Below are 17,634 nucleotides of genomic sequence, written 5' to 3'. Positions count from 1 at the left end.
GAAATCAGCTCCTTTCAGACAGTATCTAACACCTAGGCTCTCTCAAGACTAAAAGGAAAACTTTCTCCCCACAGGTGTCCCGAGCCGGGTGGGTGTTTCAGACAGTAAACTAGGCTGGAAGGGCACCGGAACATCCTGGTATACTTTTCTGGGCTGGTGCAGCGTTACGACTTTGCAGTATCATTTTGACTCAAAATATGGCAAGTTAAAAAGTACAACATGTTACAATATCATAACATAAGGCATTCACTCCACAGGAGCAATGAGGGGAAGCAGCAAGCATAATAAGTATCAGGAAGGCAAGAACTTAGGGAAGAGTAAGATTATGCTCCTTTCACAAAGGAAACCAGTCATAAATATGATAATGCAGACATGAATGACACTGAAATCAGAGGCTCTTCTTTCTCATTTTTCACGGCATTTTAGAAACCTTCATCTTCACAAGAAAAGGACCTAAGAAATTCAAGATAAAGCAATGGTTTCATGGTCACACAGTGAGCCAGTGACAAAATTACACTAGTGCCAATTTTGAATACATCAGATGGAAAAGAATCCCAGTTAGGACACCAAGGGCTCATCTTCCTAATTCCACATTTCTGCTTTGATGGTTTATTGTCTGGCTTTCCAATGTTTTCTTTCATCTCTCTTCTTTAAGGGGCAGAGTAGAATTTGTAGGCAAAGAAGCGTATTTCAAAGAAAAATTGGATGAAGCAAAGACAGAGCTTTTCCAGATTGCCTCAGGAAGGAGACTGAAGGCATGCCTTTATATTATTGTGCTATTTGAGTAAAGATGGAATACTACTCTGAAGAGGACGGTTTTCAAGGAATATCTTAAAAGAGGAACTGCAGGCTGTCTATTGGACATTAAAGTGAGAATTATTCCAGGCAGAAGGGCAGCATGAAAGAAGGGTCAAAGATTAAAGCAGGCAAAGGGATCAGCTCAGGCAAGACACTGCGGCAAATATGAGAAAATAGGAATAGCCACAATATGAATTCAGACATGAACATAAAGTATAGAATCTTGTTGCAAGTACCAAGACAAAGATGATCCCGATAGACCTGTGAACACACTGAACAGCAGAGATATAGGGTGAAGTTGTAGTACGAGAAGGCATTTGAGTGAAGACTGAAGCCGCAACAAAGAAGAGTAAGTAAGTTCTGGAGAATTTCCCATAGCTTTAAAGTGACTCCTCTTGGAACTTAAGGATTAGATTGATAATTGAAGTCATTTTTATGTAAATGCCAGCAATTTAGAAAGAAGCATTATTTTACATCAGAGTTTCCACTCAGAGAAAAATATGAAATTTTGTTAAGGAGATAGTCCTTCATATTCATAAAAGTTCTATTTGTATTTTCCATTAACTTCAATTTAAAAAAAAAGAACACATCAAAAACCAAGGACATTGTTTCCAAAATATTTCAGCAGTTTGATTAGTGGTCTTCAACTGGTATCACCTGGTGCGATTTAGTTAAATTAATTTGGATTACAAGTCTTTATATCACTCAGGAATCTCAATGTAATTTGGATTTGGCTTTAGATAGATAGACTAGCATAAAACTGTAAGTTCCCTATTCAAATAGTAGGAGTTATAGCAAGATACAGCCAATGCAAGTTTAGTAAGAACTGTATCTTAAGTCGTAGCTTTCCTTCCCTACTGGGTCCTCTGACTACTTTTGTCTAGCTATGCCAGGTAGCAAGAATTGCGCTTAGAACACTAACCAGCAGTAACTCCTGACATTCAACAAAACATGCCATGTCTTATGTTACTGTGTTAAATACATGATCTCCACATCACTCCACCACACTTCAGCACGTGCAAACTGGAAATAACCAGTGTTCAATCTAAAGTTGTCATCAGCAAGTTATCCACGAGCTCAAGTTTTAGATGGTTGCCAGTAAATAATTCTGAACTTCTCTTCCTCCTTCTTACAAAGAGGAGTAGAAGCAGAGCCATGCACCCAAAATTTTATTCATCACTATGATATTCCTCTGCAAGAAGGAGAAAAAAAAAAAAAAAGAAAACAATTTGTGTTGGGGAAAAATAGATCTGGAACAGTGTTTCTTCCATTTACCTCCTGATTCCTCAAAGTACTGTGCTGGTCATCACAGATGATGTAGGGAGAGTGGGACACTCAGATTTACTGCAATCTGCAAGAGGGGAAAATAAATCCAAACACAGACTATACAAACAAAGTGCCAGCTTTCACAGATGAGGAGGGATAAATTGACAGCAAGGTGGCTGAAGGGGATGAAGAATATTACCAGGCGCTGTTGTCAGGAAGGCAATTTAAGGAAGAGCAACAATTACACTGATGTTGTCAGAGGTCAGCGTTAGCTGTAAATTATTTATTGGACATTCCGATAAAAGTGAGCTCAGTACAGTTTCCAGAAAGCCCTATGCTTTTTACTTCACAAGAATTGAGTCTAATTTCCAAAACTGAGCATCTGAAATTATTCTCCTCTTAGGTATTGTATCTCTAATTTGGCCATTGTATTACAGAGCTAGATCTAGAGAAAGACTGACCCGTACCTTTACAGTTCCCTGTTTTCCTTCTCCCGCCCCATTAGAATTAGTCTGCAATAATGAACCAGAAAGTCACAGTGCTAAAGGAATAAATTCCTACTCTGCACATTCAAAGTATATTTCTCCTGTTCCTACAGTTTAGTTCATTTTTTATTACTTTTCACAGAAAGAATTCTCATTTTTTGGTTCTGCCAGATCTCCAGTTGTGGGGGATCACTTTCAATATAAAAGTGGTTAGGTGTGGCCAGTTAAAGTCAACCTAAAGCTGGAAGATCTAAACTGTTTGGACACTTCAATACACTGAGTGATGCTGCTAGTTGCCCAAGCTACAGGAAACACATACCCAAGAGTTCAGTTTGAAACCTTAAGGATCTCTTAAGATATCTGCAAAGTCTGGGTTATGAAGATTACACTCAGGACTAGTATAAAGAAAAAAGGCTTTCACTGGCTTTCATTGTACACCACATCTTTGAAGTTTACAGTAAAAGCATAGAATAAGAGTTATCAGGTCACCCTTTTCTTAAAATGGCCTCCCACAGTCAAGTTACACTGGATGCTTCTCTTGATAATGAGCTGAAAGACTGTTCTGAGACACAGGTGTGGGAGAGCAAGCGGCAAAGAGATATAACACTCTCTTAGCTGATAAGTCCTAGAGCATCAGAGAACCTTCCACTAAAATGTAAGGAAGACCATGACCACATTTGTTTCATCAGCATTTAAAATAATCCCCAGTCTCTCTGTTAGATGAAAATGACTGAAGATGGATGAGGAATGTCTTTGAATGAATCTTTACCTCCTCAAAATTAAACTTAAGCTATTGCTTTGTGTACTGGAAAATCCCGTTCCAGCATCTAGACACAAGTGTTAGAAATTGCAAACAAGAACACATCCCATCTACTGAATCATTTTGGGGTTTTGGTGGGGATTTTTTTTGTTTTGTTTAAGCAAGAAAAGAAGAGACGGTATCCATTTATCTTTAATTTTTTTCCCCAGTAGAAAAGCATTTGTCAAAAGCAAGCTTTTATGCAAAGTACTCTTTCATGAATGTGAGAGCTGGTAAGCATCTGCAAATCATTACACCAGATTCCTCAAAAGCTCACAATCAGACCTGCGCTACCACACTTTGTCCTGCAATGACTTATCAGTTATTCAGTAAATTGTAAACCAATTAAAAAGAAAAAAAAAGAGAGAGCGAGGACCCAAAGAGGAGACACTGAGTAAACTCAGCATCTATCTTCCACATGGGCTTATTAAGCAGAGTCACTTGGTCAAGTAAGGAGAAGTTAACACAGGACCACAACCGTTGCCAGGGCTGTGAGTTACCACTGCTTTTTGCTGAGCATCTAAGGCCACCTGTCTCCAAGGTATACAAAAATGTCAGATTAATTCAGGAAGGATTCTCCATTTCAGATAATTACTAGAGAGCAAGCTGGATGGGGCAGTGCACATAGAAGGGTGGACCTGGCAATGCTACGTCTAGGTTAATACCAAACCAAGATCTCCTGCATACCAGTCTCAGGTCTGAGTCACAGTCAGTGAATCCCAGTGTGTTCAGTCCAAACAACAAACATTGGCAGCTACTGTTCATGAGCACAGACTGTTTCTCCATTCGCTTTTACAGTCATTGCTTGTTGTAGCCCCAAATCCACTGATGCATTAGCTGGGGAGGAGGCAGGAGATAATGGCTGACAGAAAACAGGATCCAGGACCTGTTGGCCTAACACCGCACTTATCATTTCACCTAAGAGCAAAAAAATTTTAGGAGCTACAGCTTCATACACAGCAACAGATTCTGTTATATCTTTTTGTAAAGGTGCTCAGTTCACCAGGAAGAGGATCTTCTAATAGCAGCCAGCAGTATCCACAATGAAAGCCTGTCAATGATCTACTGACCTAGCTCAAGGTCTCTGAGACTGAGATACCCTTCTGTGTCCTGCATGGGAGATACCTGAGCCAACAATTGCTAAGTGGTGACAATTCACAAGTTGATTGCTAAGTGTTAACTGAAGTGCCTCCACTATCCATTATTTAATCCACTGTCTCTATTATTTAATCCACAACTTGTTTGTTACTAATTTAAGGCCTTAAAATTAGGACAGAGGCTCCTGGAATTCTGTGGCTTCGGCTTCTAGGGTAGAACAAATGATTACCACCCCAGAAATACCATCAGGTTTGAGTAGGAACAGAATTAGCAGCTTTCATTTAACACAGCAAGCCTCCATTTTAAGGTAAAACATAGGAGATTTTACATTAGCATTAATGACAAGCAATCGGGTCTTGGAAAAAAAAAAAAAGTATATACGCTGATAATCCATATGAAGAAGTGCCCTTCCTAAAACAAAATGAGTATTTCCTTTTTATTACCTAGCAAGTTTGCAATACATGCATTGTAAAAATCACCCCCTGCAGAGATTCATCATACTGGGTATTTCTGGCAAAGTATTCTCCTTGTACCTGGAATCTTGTCCTCTCTGCAGCGTAGACTTGGTAGTGAAGCATGGCTTGCAAGACTTTCTTGTGACCATCTGGTACCAAGCAGACAGCTCCTAGGATCTCCAGCACAGCAATCTTGGTCTTAATGTTCTCAGTCCGTAAGCTCTGGGAGATGATGTTGATACTCTCTGGATGAGCCAGGACATGAGCCCGTCCTTGGGAGTTGTTCATCAGTGCCTTGATACACCCTATAACGGATGTGTGTATACGGCTCTCTGAGGTCTCATAGTCCATGCTCTTCAGGAAGTTCAGCAAACAGCTCAGGCCATCCAGCTCAATAAACCTTGTCACAAACCTGAAAAAAATCCCAAACAACAAACAGGTAGGAAAAATAAGGAAAGTAGACCAAAGACAATTTATTCAAATGATACCATATTATTCGACCCTGTATCTGTAAAAGCTGGCTAGTTTTTATCCTAGAGTTCACAGAATAATTCCCAGGCATTTAAGAAAAATCAAACAAAACAAGCACACAAACAAAAAAGAGAGAAAACAGACCAGCTAATAATGGTGTGTCGCACAGTTTCAGGGTAAGTATATTCTACCACTTTATGACCCCACTGTTGGGTCTCTGTGTTCTTTGTTGCAGTTACCACCACACATCTGCTGTGGTCCACCCCAATAGTTGCTGCATTTTCAATGCTGAATGGATTCTTTCAAATTGCTGCATCTTACACACATGCTTATACACACAAGATATATTTTCATAGAGACTAATCACCACACTCATGAGTTCAGATTATCTTGAAAACCATTTTTAGACTTAGGTCGAACTTTTAGCCAATACTACTTATAAGGCTGCCACCTCCAGGAGCGGGTACACTGACAGAGGCAAACTCATTACCACTGTGTCTGTCAGCTGGACTGACTTCACACTCTGATCCCGTGATATACATATAGGAACGTATAAAGTTAAAGTTTAAAAGGTGCATGTTCTACTGTAAAAGGCAAAGCTCCTATAATGGCTTTGGCTGCATTTTTTGTTGTTTGATTGGGGTTTTTTTCGTTTGAGGAGGTATATTAAAGATGGAACAGGTCCACTGTCAACCTACAGTAGCAAAATGTACAGTAAAAACATCATAAATAGAAGAAATACAGAATTAATCAGCTACCAAATGACACATTGAAGACTGAACCTATAGTAGGACAGGTTTCTTTTGACTATTGACATTACTAGATGTCCCGGTTTGAAGTAAAACCGAACCAATTTTCTGTTCTGTAATTTTGCATCTTAGCTAAGCCTCTTCTAATTGTCTGAAATTAATGGCATATTGTTCCAACGAGCAAACTGCTCGTTCTCAGAATGATAAGGCCAACGTTTGTGCTCCATGCCAAGGAATGGTATGCAGGGAGGCCCTTGCTTATACTTACTGCCTTAACAACCAAGGGCAGCCCATTTTCGTTATTTGCCCCTTCGAGGGTCGGAAACAGAAAAACGTAGAGGGGTCACATCGGGGGGGAGGAGCGGACAGGACAGGTGACCCAAACCTGACCAACTGGGGTATTCCATCCCATCTGCCCCATGCTCAGTATAAAAGCTGAGGGATCAAAGGGTCAGCCCTCTTCCTGCGATGGCTGACGTCCAGAGAGGACTCTGTCTGTTCATCTGCCTTTGATCCCGATCCGCGTGTTCCTGACTCCAGAGCTGGAATCCAGTTCCCATCCGTCACTGAGTCCAGTCTGGGACTTCCCCAGTGCCTGCTGGTGACGTGACTGTCATCCTGAGAGCTTGATACAGTTTTGTATATGTTGTATCTATTTCATTATTTTCTTCTTTATTTTTATTTTAATATTAATTCTTCATTAAAGTAGTTTAGTTCATTTTAAACTTCTGAGTCTCCTTATCTCTTTCTCTCCTCTCTCTCTCTTTTTGGCGGGGGGGGGGGGAAGGGCCATCTGTTGGTCTGGTTTCGGTAAATTCAGCTGAAACCACGACACTAGAGTTGTGTTTCTATCGTATTCTACCATAAAATTTCTCTGTCTTCAGGTTAAGATTATGGAAACTGAAGATGAAAACAATATAGGAGAAAGTCCTTGGAAAAGTTTAAGGTTTTGTTGAAACCCAGGTTTAAAAAAATCCAGATGGGTCAAATTAGACCATGCAGACAGCCTCCTAGATAAATCAATAGAAATGAATGGAATTATATGTCAGTTAAAACCAATCATTCTAGCCATGTGTCATTTAGAGTTCCCAGGCTTAAAAATGGGGATTCAAAGATATGAAAAGGGCTGCAAATAATTTCTCTAGATCCCTTTGTTTACCTCCTGCCTCCTCTAACAGGTTGTTCAGGTAGGTGCACTTTTTTAGAATGTCTAAATGCAAAGCCATGTGAATTACATTTGAATTTTCAGTCTACCAAAATGTACACCAACAGTAATATGTCCATGACCACAGTCTAAAGAGCGTAATATAGAAAGACGCTTCAAACAAATGAAAAGGTTGTTAACAATTGCCACCTGTGTAACAAATTAAGAATACCAAGTCTGTGTCATTTTGCTTTTACCCAGCCCCTCTTCTTACCTGCTGGATACTTCCTATTGTGTTACCTATCTCTTTTCTATCCTTAAGTGAGATGCTGCTCCTAGTATGCATCAGTAATGGAAGCACCATACTGAAAGACTGAATTGCTCTGGCCTCTGCTCATGTCTCTGCACCAGCAAGACAAACCTGAGCCATACTTACATATTTCCTGGCTCATATGGACTTGACGTATGTATGGTCTTCCGGTGGTTACACCCCACACCACACAGGAGTTTTCAGGGCCTACCTGAAAGCTATGCTCACTATGCTGATGGATTTGCCAACTTGCAGCTTGTTTGGGCCAGCAGTTTGACCAGAAACGTGGCAAAGCCTGGTGCTTTCAACAGAGTTTCAGTCTGAGGTTTGGGTTTCATTCAAAAATCAATTTCAAAGTGAATATCAGAGCTTACAAGCACATACAGGAGCACATGCACACCAAAAATGAAAACAAGATTTAGTTGAACCCTGCTAAGACAATCTGCCAAGTTTCACACAGGTCTGATTGCACATTCTTTGGATGCATCATCTTGTCTACGCTAACAAATCATAGGAGCAAAAGCCTCTCTGCCTCCAGGCCAGAGAGTGGGATCAACATTGTGCACCAGGAGTTTGGTAACTCACTCAAAGCAGTTTGTTATTTAAACTGATTATAGAAAGATTAAAACTTAGTTTCATTTTTGTAATGTATTTAGCTGCTAGCATGCCAAAGAAGACCAAAATGAGTGCATTCATGGCTAAAAGAGTTGCTGCTAAAGAAGCATTTGGAACTAAAATAAGCACAAACTCAACTTGTTCCCAATGTGGTACCAATGACTTCGGAGCATTTCTCTAACCCTGGGCCTCAAGAGCAGAGTTGCTCTTTGCCTCTACTGTAGAGGAACTAGTTTAAAATGTCCTTCTCCTCCTCACCTCCAAAGTTCAGTTCTATGAATCCATCCTATACCTTAGCTATTCCCTCCATCTTTTAGGGGACGGAGAAGAAAAAAAAAAAGGGGGGAACAAAAAAAGCTGATGTTTTTCTGTTCTTTCCAGTTCCAGGGCTGAGGGAAGACTTTAGATGCGTACTTTTCTGAAGATATGGAGCTCTAATGACAGAAAGAAAAACATCCTAAAGAAGCAGCTGAACAAAGGGTCCTTTAAATATACTCTCAGATGGAACACCTGGTCTTATGACAAGACATACAAGGCATTACAACCTTCATGTATTTTAGCCTGCTCTGATGACCATGTGAAAAAATGGTAAACCCACAAAAGTCACATTGTCCCAATTAAGTACAATCCCTACTAAATTCACTGGCAGAGCAATTTTTCTCAGACTGTTTGGATGAGGTCATTCCAAAAAGGAGGCATGCGCAGGAAAGTGGTGTGTCACAGACCTTGATTAATGACATAATTTAAAACAATGTCGGGATTTTCCTGCACTCTTCCTAGTCCAGAGAGCAAACAGTAAACTTCATTACTCAATAGGAAGCAAAATCAAGTACCTTTCCATTTCAGCTGACATCAGAAGCAAAAATCAAATGATGATTTTCACCTTCCTTTTCCAAAACATTTAGTTCACTATTCTCCGGAAAAGCCAGAAATCATGCAAAAAGGAAGATAAAAAAATGGCAACAGCAGTTTCTGAGCCAACAGACACTCTAAGTAGGAGAATTTGCTTGGTGTGAGCATGTATGTGGGGAGGTGTGTGCGCGCAAATGTCTGTACAGCAGAGAAAAATAAGTGGGAGTTTATCTGAGAGGCTGAGAGCCATAATTCTCACACTGTTTGGTGTTTGTGCATCTTGTATGTCTGTAAGCAGGGATGTGTGTGTGTGTGGTGTTTGCCTGTGCACATACACAACTCCTACAAATAAAGTACCTTCTTCCTCACAATATACTTGTGTATAACGAACTGCCATCCTATACGTCCTGTAGGCTGTAAAATAAGGCCTTGTTCTAGACTGGAAGGTGTAAAGTTAAGCACATTTGCCAATGCATTCTGGCTAACACATTCAAAAACTCAAGTGTAAATAAAGCAGGGTGTGTTTTAATAGGTGCTAAACAAGCAAATTAAAGCCTAACCTCACCTCAGACTCTCACTTGACCAGTTTAGCACACTTTAAAAGGCAGGGCGCCTCTTAGTCTTTCAAGTTTTAGAGAGTGCTGATCAGAATGAGTTAGCTAGCTCTAATAACAAACCTTTCATCCAAACACAGATGCGGTGCAGCCTGAGAGGTAATGACCCACTGATGGATTCCAAGCATAGAGAGGGACAGCCTCCCTGTGAGACTTGATCCAGCTCAGGAAAGACAGAGAGATCATATGCTGTGGGTGTGCAGAGAGCAGGATGTTCCCACCCTGTTAACAGCTAAGGCTACACTTCCCTGCAGCATCAGTTTTTGAATCTGGGAGCGCACATCATCCAGACAACTACTGAACCGCTGAAAAATTCAGCACATTGGGTTTTGCTTGCTGGATGCGTAAATGATCATCTCTAGTATGTACTTGAATGCAACATGGCTAAATCAAACAAAAATAACAGGAGGTAAACCTGAGTTAAACAAAAGGAGAAAAGCAGACAGTAAAGAGAGTTAGTGATGATTCAGACTAAAGGAGGTATTTTTCTGGGGTTCCAAAAAGTGATCTTTTTTTTTTCCAGTCCCTTGTAAGTTTTTACTTTTGCTGCACTTCTGAACCTCCATTTTTGGGCACTAAAATACCAAAAGAAAAGCTCTTCTCTCACTGCTTCTGTCCAACAGTTTGTCATCACACTTGTTTATAGTCCTAAATTCTTACAAACCTAAAAGAAAATGTGTTTCCTTACAAGATGCAGATGTGGGGTTTTTGTTCTCTAAAGCTGGGGTTGCTCCTGCGTGCTGGGAAGTAACCTGTCTTTATTATTTCAGAAAAAAATGCACTTGCTCAAATGGGGCCAACTAGCTGCCCAGGGATGCTTCTATCACCTTTTCTCCAAAGAGGAGAGGAACTTGAGATTGGGAAGGTCTGCTTTGGTTTTTATTGCTGTTAGAATTGGTGGGTTGGAATAGAGGTGCAGATTAGTACAATTACTCTGCATTTTATACTAAGAGAGACCCGGTTCTACAGTAAAATAAAACACAGAGCCAAACACATGCATTTTTCTTCCTTTGATTCCCCTAGATCAGAGAATTCAAGCAGAGGAGCCTATTGGTAAGCTGTCAGAGCCCCTGTGTACCCTACAGTCACAAAAGTATTACAGACAGTCCATTCTGTGTGAATTTAGGTCTCTATTTTCTTCAGAGGCCTGATGAACAGAAGTGGCAAGGAAAATAGGATTTGATGTCCAAATTCAACTAGAAAGACTAGTATTTTGAAGGCTTGGGTATAGTACTGCTTATGAGTGGGATTTGATGGAGCCGAGGGCCTCTCTACTGCAACCTTTCCATCAAGAAGAAATTGGCTTGTTGATCAGGTATTGGCATACAGCCCATTTGGCAGCTAACGAATTGAGTCGCTGGAAATTAGTTGAGACGTAGGACTTAACTCAAAATTTGGCTTGGCTTAACTATTTAAAAAAAAAGAAAAAAAGCCCCATAACGATCGCCAGCGATTTAGAAGAGAACACTTTACAGGGCAGCTCATAGATGCTTGTACTGAAGCTTGTTAGGGTTATTATAAACAGATGAAGCAACAGGCTGCTGTCAAGGGAATCCAGCAGAAGCAATATAGGTCTGAGCAGAAAAAGCTTGCAGGGCTTTGAGCAAAAGACATTTCTCTTTCTTCTTCTCTTTTGCCTTGCTCTCACAAGGAGGCTGGGCTGTCCTATTCAAAATGACAGAGAACGACCAATGGTCGCCACGGAAGTGTTTTAGCTGGACATAGCAGAGAGGCCTTGCTGCTCTGCTTATGCTCAATGAAAGCTACCACTTTCACAGAGGAAGCATCAAACCAGTTCCACATTAATGTAACAGAGCTGCTACATCAAATCTCCACAGCACAGGACTTTGGTTCAAAATCCTTGCGAGAGTTGGAAGTTTGGCAGTTGTCTTAGCTTCCATTTTAACATAAAGTCCAGCTGCATTTTACTGTGGATACCAACAAACAGGATCAAACAGTAACTTATCCCTTTGGGCTAGGCCTCAATATAGGCCACTCCTTCTCCACTTCCATGTTAACAGCACTCACCTCTACCCACACGCTAAAGTTACCAGAGCCTGATGAATCTTTATGCCTCAGAGAAGCACCAGGATCTGGCTCTGTGCTCTCTTACAGCCCATCATAACAAGAGGTAAAATCCTGAGGTTTAAGCTGATGCGCTCTACCTCATACTTGCCATGAGGCGAGAAGCTGCATGCAGTCAATGTTTTAAACATCATGAAGGGGAGAAGCACAATCAGCACTTAACTCTGCAATAAGTCCCAGAAACGTCTTCATTTCAAGTCAACATAATTGCAATGTAAATTCTTTGAGATAATTATTTGGGTGTTTTTTGTTTATATATTTAATTTGTTTGGTTAGGTTCCCCCTAAAATAACCCTTTTTGAACCTCTCTGGAACTGTGATTTCAGCATATGTGGATGCAAACACATTTGGCCTGTTTTGGACTCATTACAAAGTCGCCCAGAAACTTTTTGACAGAGTGATTCCTGAGTTCATATCAGCTATAGTATTACTTCTGCACAATGCTCTTCTAAGTGTTAAATGGAAAACATTTCTATGCTAGTTAGTTTGCTTTTGTTCAGAGCTTTGTTCCCAGAACAACAAAGATGACCTTACCTTCAAAGACACAGTACACAATAAAGTCTCTTAATGTTTCTCTGTGCCACAGTTACACACAGAACAGGAAGAATGCCAACCCAGGTGATGTCAGATGGATTAGCTGCTTTGTACCAAACAGTTCACATTACTAAAGATAAGGGGAAGCCTGAATTCAGACGCTGAGATTTTCCCCAACATGAATCAAATTACGTGGGATATTCAGGGGGCTATGAAGTCTAAAATCTAATCTTCATAGTCATTACCTGTGTTTGCAAAGATCTGCCACAGGTTTCTCACAGCAGACTTTGTCTTTTATTTTCCTGAAGCTACATGCTTCAGCATTAGTGTGCCCTCCCAACTAGGCAGGTTCAGACCAGGGACTGTAGGGCTCTCTGTGGATTGTCTGAAATATCAGAGAGGCTTGTGTGAGGCGAGACAATAAAGTTTCTGTCCTTGCCACTCTTTCCCGTGTCACATCTGACCATAGGGAGGCAGTGAATTGTGATGAAAGATGAACAACATTACCTCATGGGCTGAGTCCGCAGAGCTGTCTTCAAGTCTTCAACTATTTTATTTTTCATTTCTGTTTCTTCTTCATCGAAAGCATAGAGAGTCTGCATCTGTTCAGAAAAGAAGATGACAATCAGGACAGCTCGGGCTGCCTGGAAGCTAAGAGACAGGCCAGGAATTATGAAAAACAACTCTCCTATCAAGCCATGCAGAGGTGCCTGCTGACCTCTCACTGTGAAAGCAGCGCCTCAGCTACAAAACTGAATCCAGATGAGGCTGCTGATGTGGACTGGCAGCAGCCCACTGGCTTTGCCACACTGGCAATAGGGTTTCAGATTACCCCCCCAAAAATCATACTTGCCAGTATGTCCTCAGAAAATTGTACCTAATTTGGAACAGTGATCTGCTGTGGTAATCTATGGATATGTGAGGCAAAGTTTGTAGGGAGGAGAGGTAATATCTTTTATTAGACTGACATGGCTGGAGGGATTTGACAGATGGAAGGGGAGGGGGGACAAAAAACCCCACATGTGTCAGGTTTTAAAGCATAAAAGCTTTTTCTTCAAGTGACTAAACAGTCTGCAAGTATCCTGAATTACAGCTTGTGTACATCTAAGTTTGACTTTTCTTCCCCACCCAAAGTATATCACTGGGTTTAAGAGACTGGTTTTCCTTATACACTTTGCCCTTGTTGATTAGGAACATTTACTGCAAAAAGCTGGAGCATCATAAAATCCCTGTCTCTATTTTTTAATAAGTAAACTGAAGCACACCGACACAGTGTAAGCAAGCAGCTTGAGATAAGTAGAGCTTGCAGTCAACGGGAACTGGAGATGCTGTGGGTCACTGTAATTTAGTGAGATACAATGAGTGGAATGCATGCAAAAAATGTGATTCTCAAAGTCAGAAAACATTACTTAAAAAGCAGTATATCAGGAAATCAGGGTTCAAGATTTACACTTAGCACCACTGCAATCTTGTAATGTCAAGCAAGACTCTGCAGTCCCCATCGCTTATACCATTCAGGCTCAAAACTTCAATGTGTGACTTTTTAAGAAGTCAAGACTCAATGCTGGAAATTCTTAGCCTATAGCTATGCCTTCTTAGTCACTTTAACTGTAAAACAGAGAGGATAAATGTCTCTCTTATTGGCAGGACTTCTGGGGAATATCACTCAGTGGTATCTGGAAAGCAGCTCTGAACCCCTTCTCAAATGAATAACCTGATTAAACTAGTATCATCTATCAGTGATCTGATATTATACCTCTCTGTGGTGGAATCTGAGTAGCTACAATTATGGCCCATTACAGCGAAATATTTAAGTCTCCGTTTTCCTGTTCAGCAAGCACCAAAGAAAACCTTCCTCTTACTGAAACTTCCTTTAACCGCCCTCCCCCCCCACCCCTAACTCCCCAACACCTCACTTCCCTTGGAATTGCTCCCATGTTGCTCTGCTTTTGCAAACCATGTGGTGCCAACACATGTCGGATCCTGAGGGTGGTCACTTGGCTCCATGCCGTTGCTGTCTTATGCTGAACAGCTGGCAGAGGGAGATGTGTTTAACTCTAGGGGTCCTCTCTCTGATCCACGCTAAAGTCAAATTCACTCAGTAACAGAGCAAGCTATTTCCTGCCCTAATGGAATGACAGAGCGCTACTGATGGAAAATGAGCTGATGATGTTTTATCTTTTGCCAGCATCCCCCGACAGCCAGAAACATAAATTGAAATGCTTAAGCCAAGCCATATATGATCCCTCTCTTCGAAAAATAAACAGAAATCCTGTACAGGCATTATGGAATCTCAATGGCAGAGTCCTGGGGTGTGATTTGGGGCTTGATTTGTATTTTCTTGGGTGACAGCCCATCTGGTCATCTTTCCTTTGGCCTATAAGCGCTCCTTTGAAAAGCTCCCATTCCTCCAATGACTTAATTTCTCCTCTGAGCCATTGTGGGGGGAAAGCAAATGGAGGTAGGAAGGTGCTCAACAGTATTTCGTTCAGAGTGAAAAAGGCCCATTTCCAAATGAAACAAATACAAATAATCCTGCCTTTACAACAGAGGGTGATTATAGAAAACCCCTTTTCTAAAGCTGCAGGAAGCCAAGAGCCTTTCATTTCTCACTCCTGTGCGTGGCCAGGAACTCAAATCCTCATGCCCTCTCTAAAGACAGGCTGGTCACGCGTTTGTATTATGAAATAGCTTTCTCGGCAAGAGTTATAGAAAACATAACTGTCCCTGGGAGACAGAGGGGAGGGAACTGTCATTATTTGAGGCTGGATTTCGTTAATGTGGCTGACTGGTGAATTGCTTTCCTGAACTACAAACTACACTTGAGGACTAATGTCTGCTGTGCTGAGGATGCAGCTAGTTACTATCAGTTAAACAAACATACTAGGAAGAGGAAGCAAAACAGTGCCAGGCTCTTATCTGGTCCCTAAAAAGTGGTATACATAACACTCTCCTTTAAAAGCACATTTTGCATATATAAAGTTTTCCAGATGAAGTGCATCACCCAGGAAAGTATAGCATCTAGTTAATTGATTTGCCAATTTGAAAAAAACGAATTTGTGAAAACAATCATTCACATGGAATTTTAGGTGTAAACCTTCAGGTAGTCCAAGAAACTGCTTTTGAAAATTTGGCTCCATTTAAAATGAAATATTTTAATTTTATTAAAAAGCACGGATTAATTCCCACACCTTATCCTAATGGCTATTAGTTCCCCTAAATGTCTGGGAAAGAAAATACAGGACCATAATGACGGTATGTATGTGTAAGCAAGGGGGGGAAAAAAGGAAAAAAGGGCATGAACTAGCATCAGCAACACACTGTATGTTGGACCTAGTTTTACTTAACAGTCTCACACAAATGAAATGAAAAAAGAAAGAAGCAAATAGAATAAATAGAGAAAAAGCAACCTGGATGTTCTGATTTCTCATTATAGTCCAAGATCTTTCTTCAGGTCTTGTCTAAAATTATAACTAACAAAGTGTTATCATTATTGAAATCACTACCACTTGACAAATAAACCTCACTAAAATTAAAATAAAAATTTGATTAAAAAATATTGTATTGCATGCCTCCTAAGACATACCTGGACAATACTACTTTAAAACATTTCTTCAAAGGAACCAGTCAGTTGAAATTCAAGGTGCACCACATCTCTATCTACATTAAGGCTGAACTAAGAGAATAAACTATGAATCATAAACTACGAATAGATGTTAATTCTTTAAAACTGGGCTTTAAAGCAAACAAATATAAAGTAACATAGATGTCACCTAACCCAGACGGAGGAGTTATCATCTACCTGCTAAATTCTGCTGAAAGATATATAATTTTAACATCGTGTGAAGCTGCTCTGCCCTGAACAAACGCTTTCTGAAAAGGAAAGGAAAAGGGCCTGATTACACCTGCATTTATTAATCTTGACCCCTGTCTCATACTCTCAACCAAGCCATCTCTCCAGAAAAGCTGGATCTGCAACTACTGTTCACCTGAAAGTCTCTCTCTGGTAATGCATCCACAGCCAAGCTCATAAAAGCCACACAGCACTGTCAGAAGCTTTCCTCCCAGTAAAGCGAGGTCTGTGTTTATTTGTGCTGCCAAGCAGACAGTATCATAGGGTGAGGAGGGCAGGAGGAGCACAGAGAGGTTTCTTTACATGTGCTGCATTTTTAAGAAAAGAAGTTTTGTGTGTTCATGAATCAGCAGAAGATGACAATGACCTTGACAATGGAAATGGTCTCTGACTGTGGGTGTGCAACCCACCCACAATCACCAGTATTATTTATAGCATGTAGACATCAGAAAAGTGGAAAAAATTGGAGGCTCCTCTTTCTAAATTAGACATCATTAGCAGCTGTCCCTTTCTTTGAAGGACTGGTCTAGAAGATACTCTACCAATGATCTACTTGGCCTCTACATATCTACAGCTTCCTCCTTTCAGTCAGGCTACGTGAAGGATGGGACAGTCCCACCACAGGAAATGCACACTACAGACTAATAAAGAGATCCAGTTTTACTGTCATACGTTCCTGTGAGAATTAAGTTTTTAAACTATTAAAATCTAAAAAGTCACAGCAACAGAAACGATTGTGGGAACAGAACTGTGCCTAAAACGTGTGGCTTCTTGAACTGGATCAGGAATCTGTGACCTAAAGTGCTTCCTAACATAGTGGTCTAAGGTTACAAGTAGGGAATGTCAAACATGTCAGGAATCACCACATTGCTCTCAAGCATAATCTGTGAGGGGCAGATATGACGGGGTAACACTGCAGAGGGTCTTCTGAGAAAATGATCCTTGAGTACAGGGGCCTTGGACTGCTGAAATGCACAGAAAGATACTTAATGATATCAGCACGATAAAGGTGCCATTTCCATTTCATCAGCGGGTAGAGAGAACTGTTTTGCCAAGCTAATATATGAAAAATAATTTCATAATTAAACAAAAGGACATAGGAAACTATGTGAAAGCCGCATGTAAAAAGATTCTTGTGCAGTTAATTCATAGGAGATGCAAAGATTAAATTTTATTAAAAAAAACAGAACTTAAGGCATTTTAACAGTTTTTGATTATTGCTACCATTTCAACTCTAATACTTCTTGTAATATTTCTAATTAAAATATCGCAATACCTGATAGTGCCCAAGAGAGGCAAACTGAAATAGACTAGACAGTGTCAGGAAGCAACATGAAACATGTTTTTCTTTCACCACTTCTGAGCCAACTCCACTTGGATGCAGTTTAAAAAAAAAAATTAAAAAAACCCCCACCACTAAATTTAGAACTGAAATTATAAGGGACCCAAAATAACCGTTTGGAAGTTAAGAATCTCAGAGGTCTAAATAATAATGAATAGAACATG

The 17,634-nt window shown here is 40.4% G+C and overlaps 1 protein-coding gene across 2 annotated transcripts in view; it reads right to left on the bottom strand.

The window, feature by feature from the left end:
- The window catches only part of DAAM2 (dishevelled associated activator of morphogenesis 2), a 189,675-nt gene that overhangs the window by 58,962 nt on the left and 113,079 nt on the right, over positions 1-17,634 (bottom strand). For both annotated transcript variants that reach the window (XM_074144494.1, XM_074144492.1), the window contains exons 5-6: positions 12,783-12,877; positions 4,980-5,313 (exon numbers count right to left, since the gene is read on the bottom strand). In XM_074144494.1, coding sequence (XP_074000595.1) covers positions 4,980-5,313; positions 12,783-12,877 — 429 coding nt within the window. The remainder of the gene's footprint in view (positions 1-4,979; positions 5,314-12,782; positions 12,878-17,634) is intronic.

This window comes from Numenius arquata, chromosome 2 (assembly GCF_964106895.1).
Source record: "Numenius arquata chromosome 2, bNumArq3.hap1.1, whole genome shotgun sequence".
In the NCBI taxonomy this organism is placed as follows: domain Eukaryota; kingdom Metazoa; phylum Chordata; class Aves; order Charadriiformes; family Scolopacidae; genus Numenius; species Numenius arquata.
Note: the sequence above shows the minus strand (reverse complement) of the source record. Positions and strands in the feature narration are given on the sequence as shown.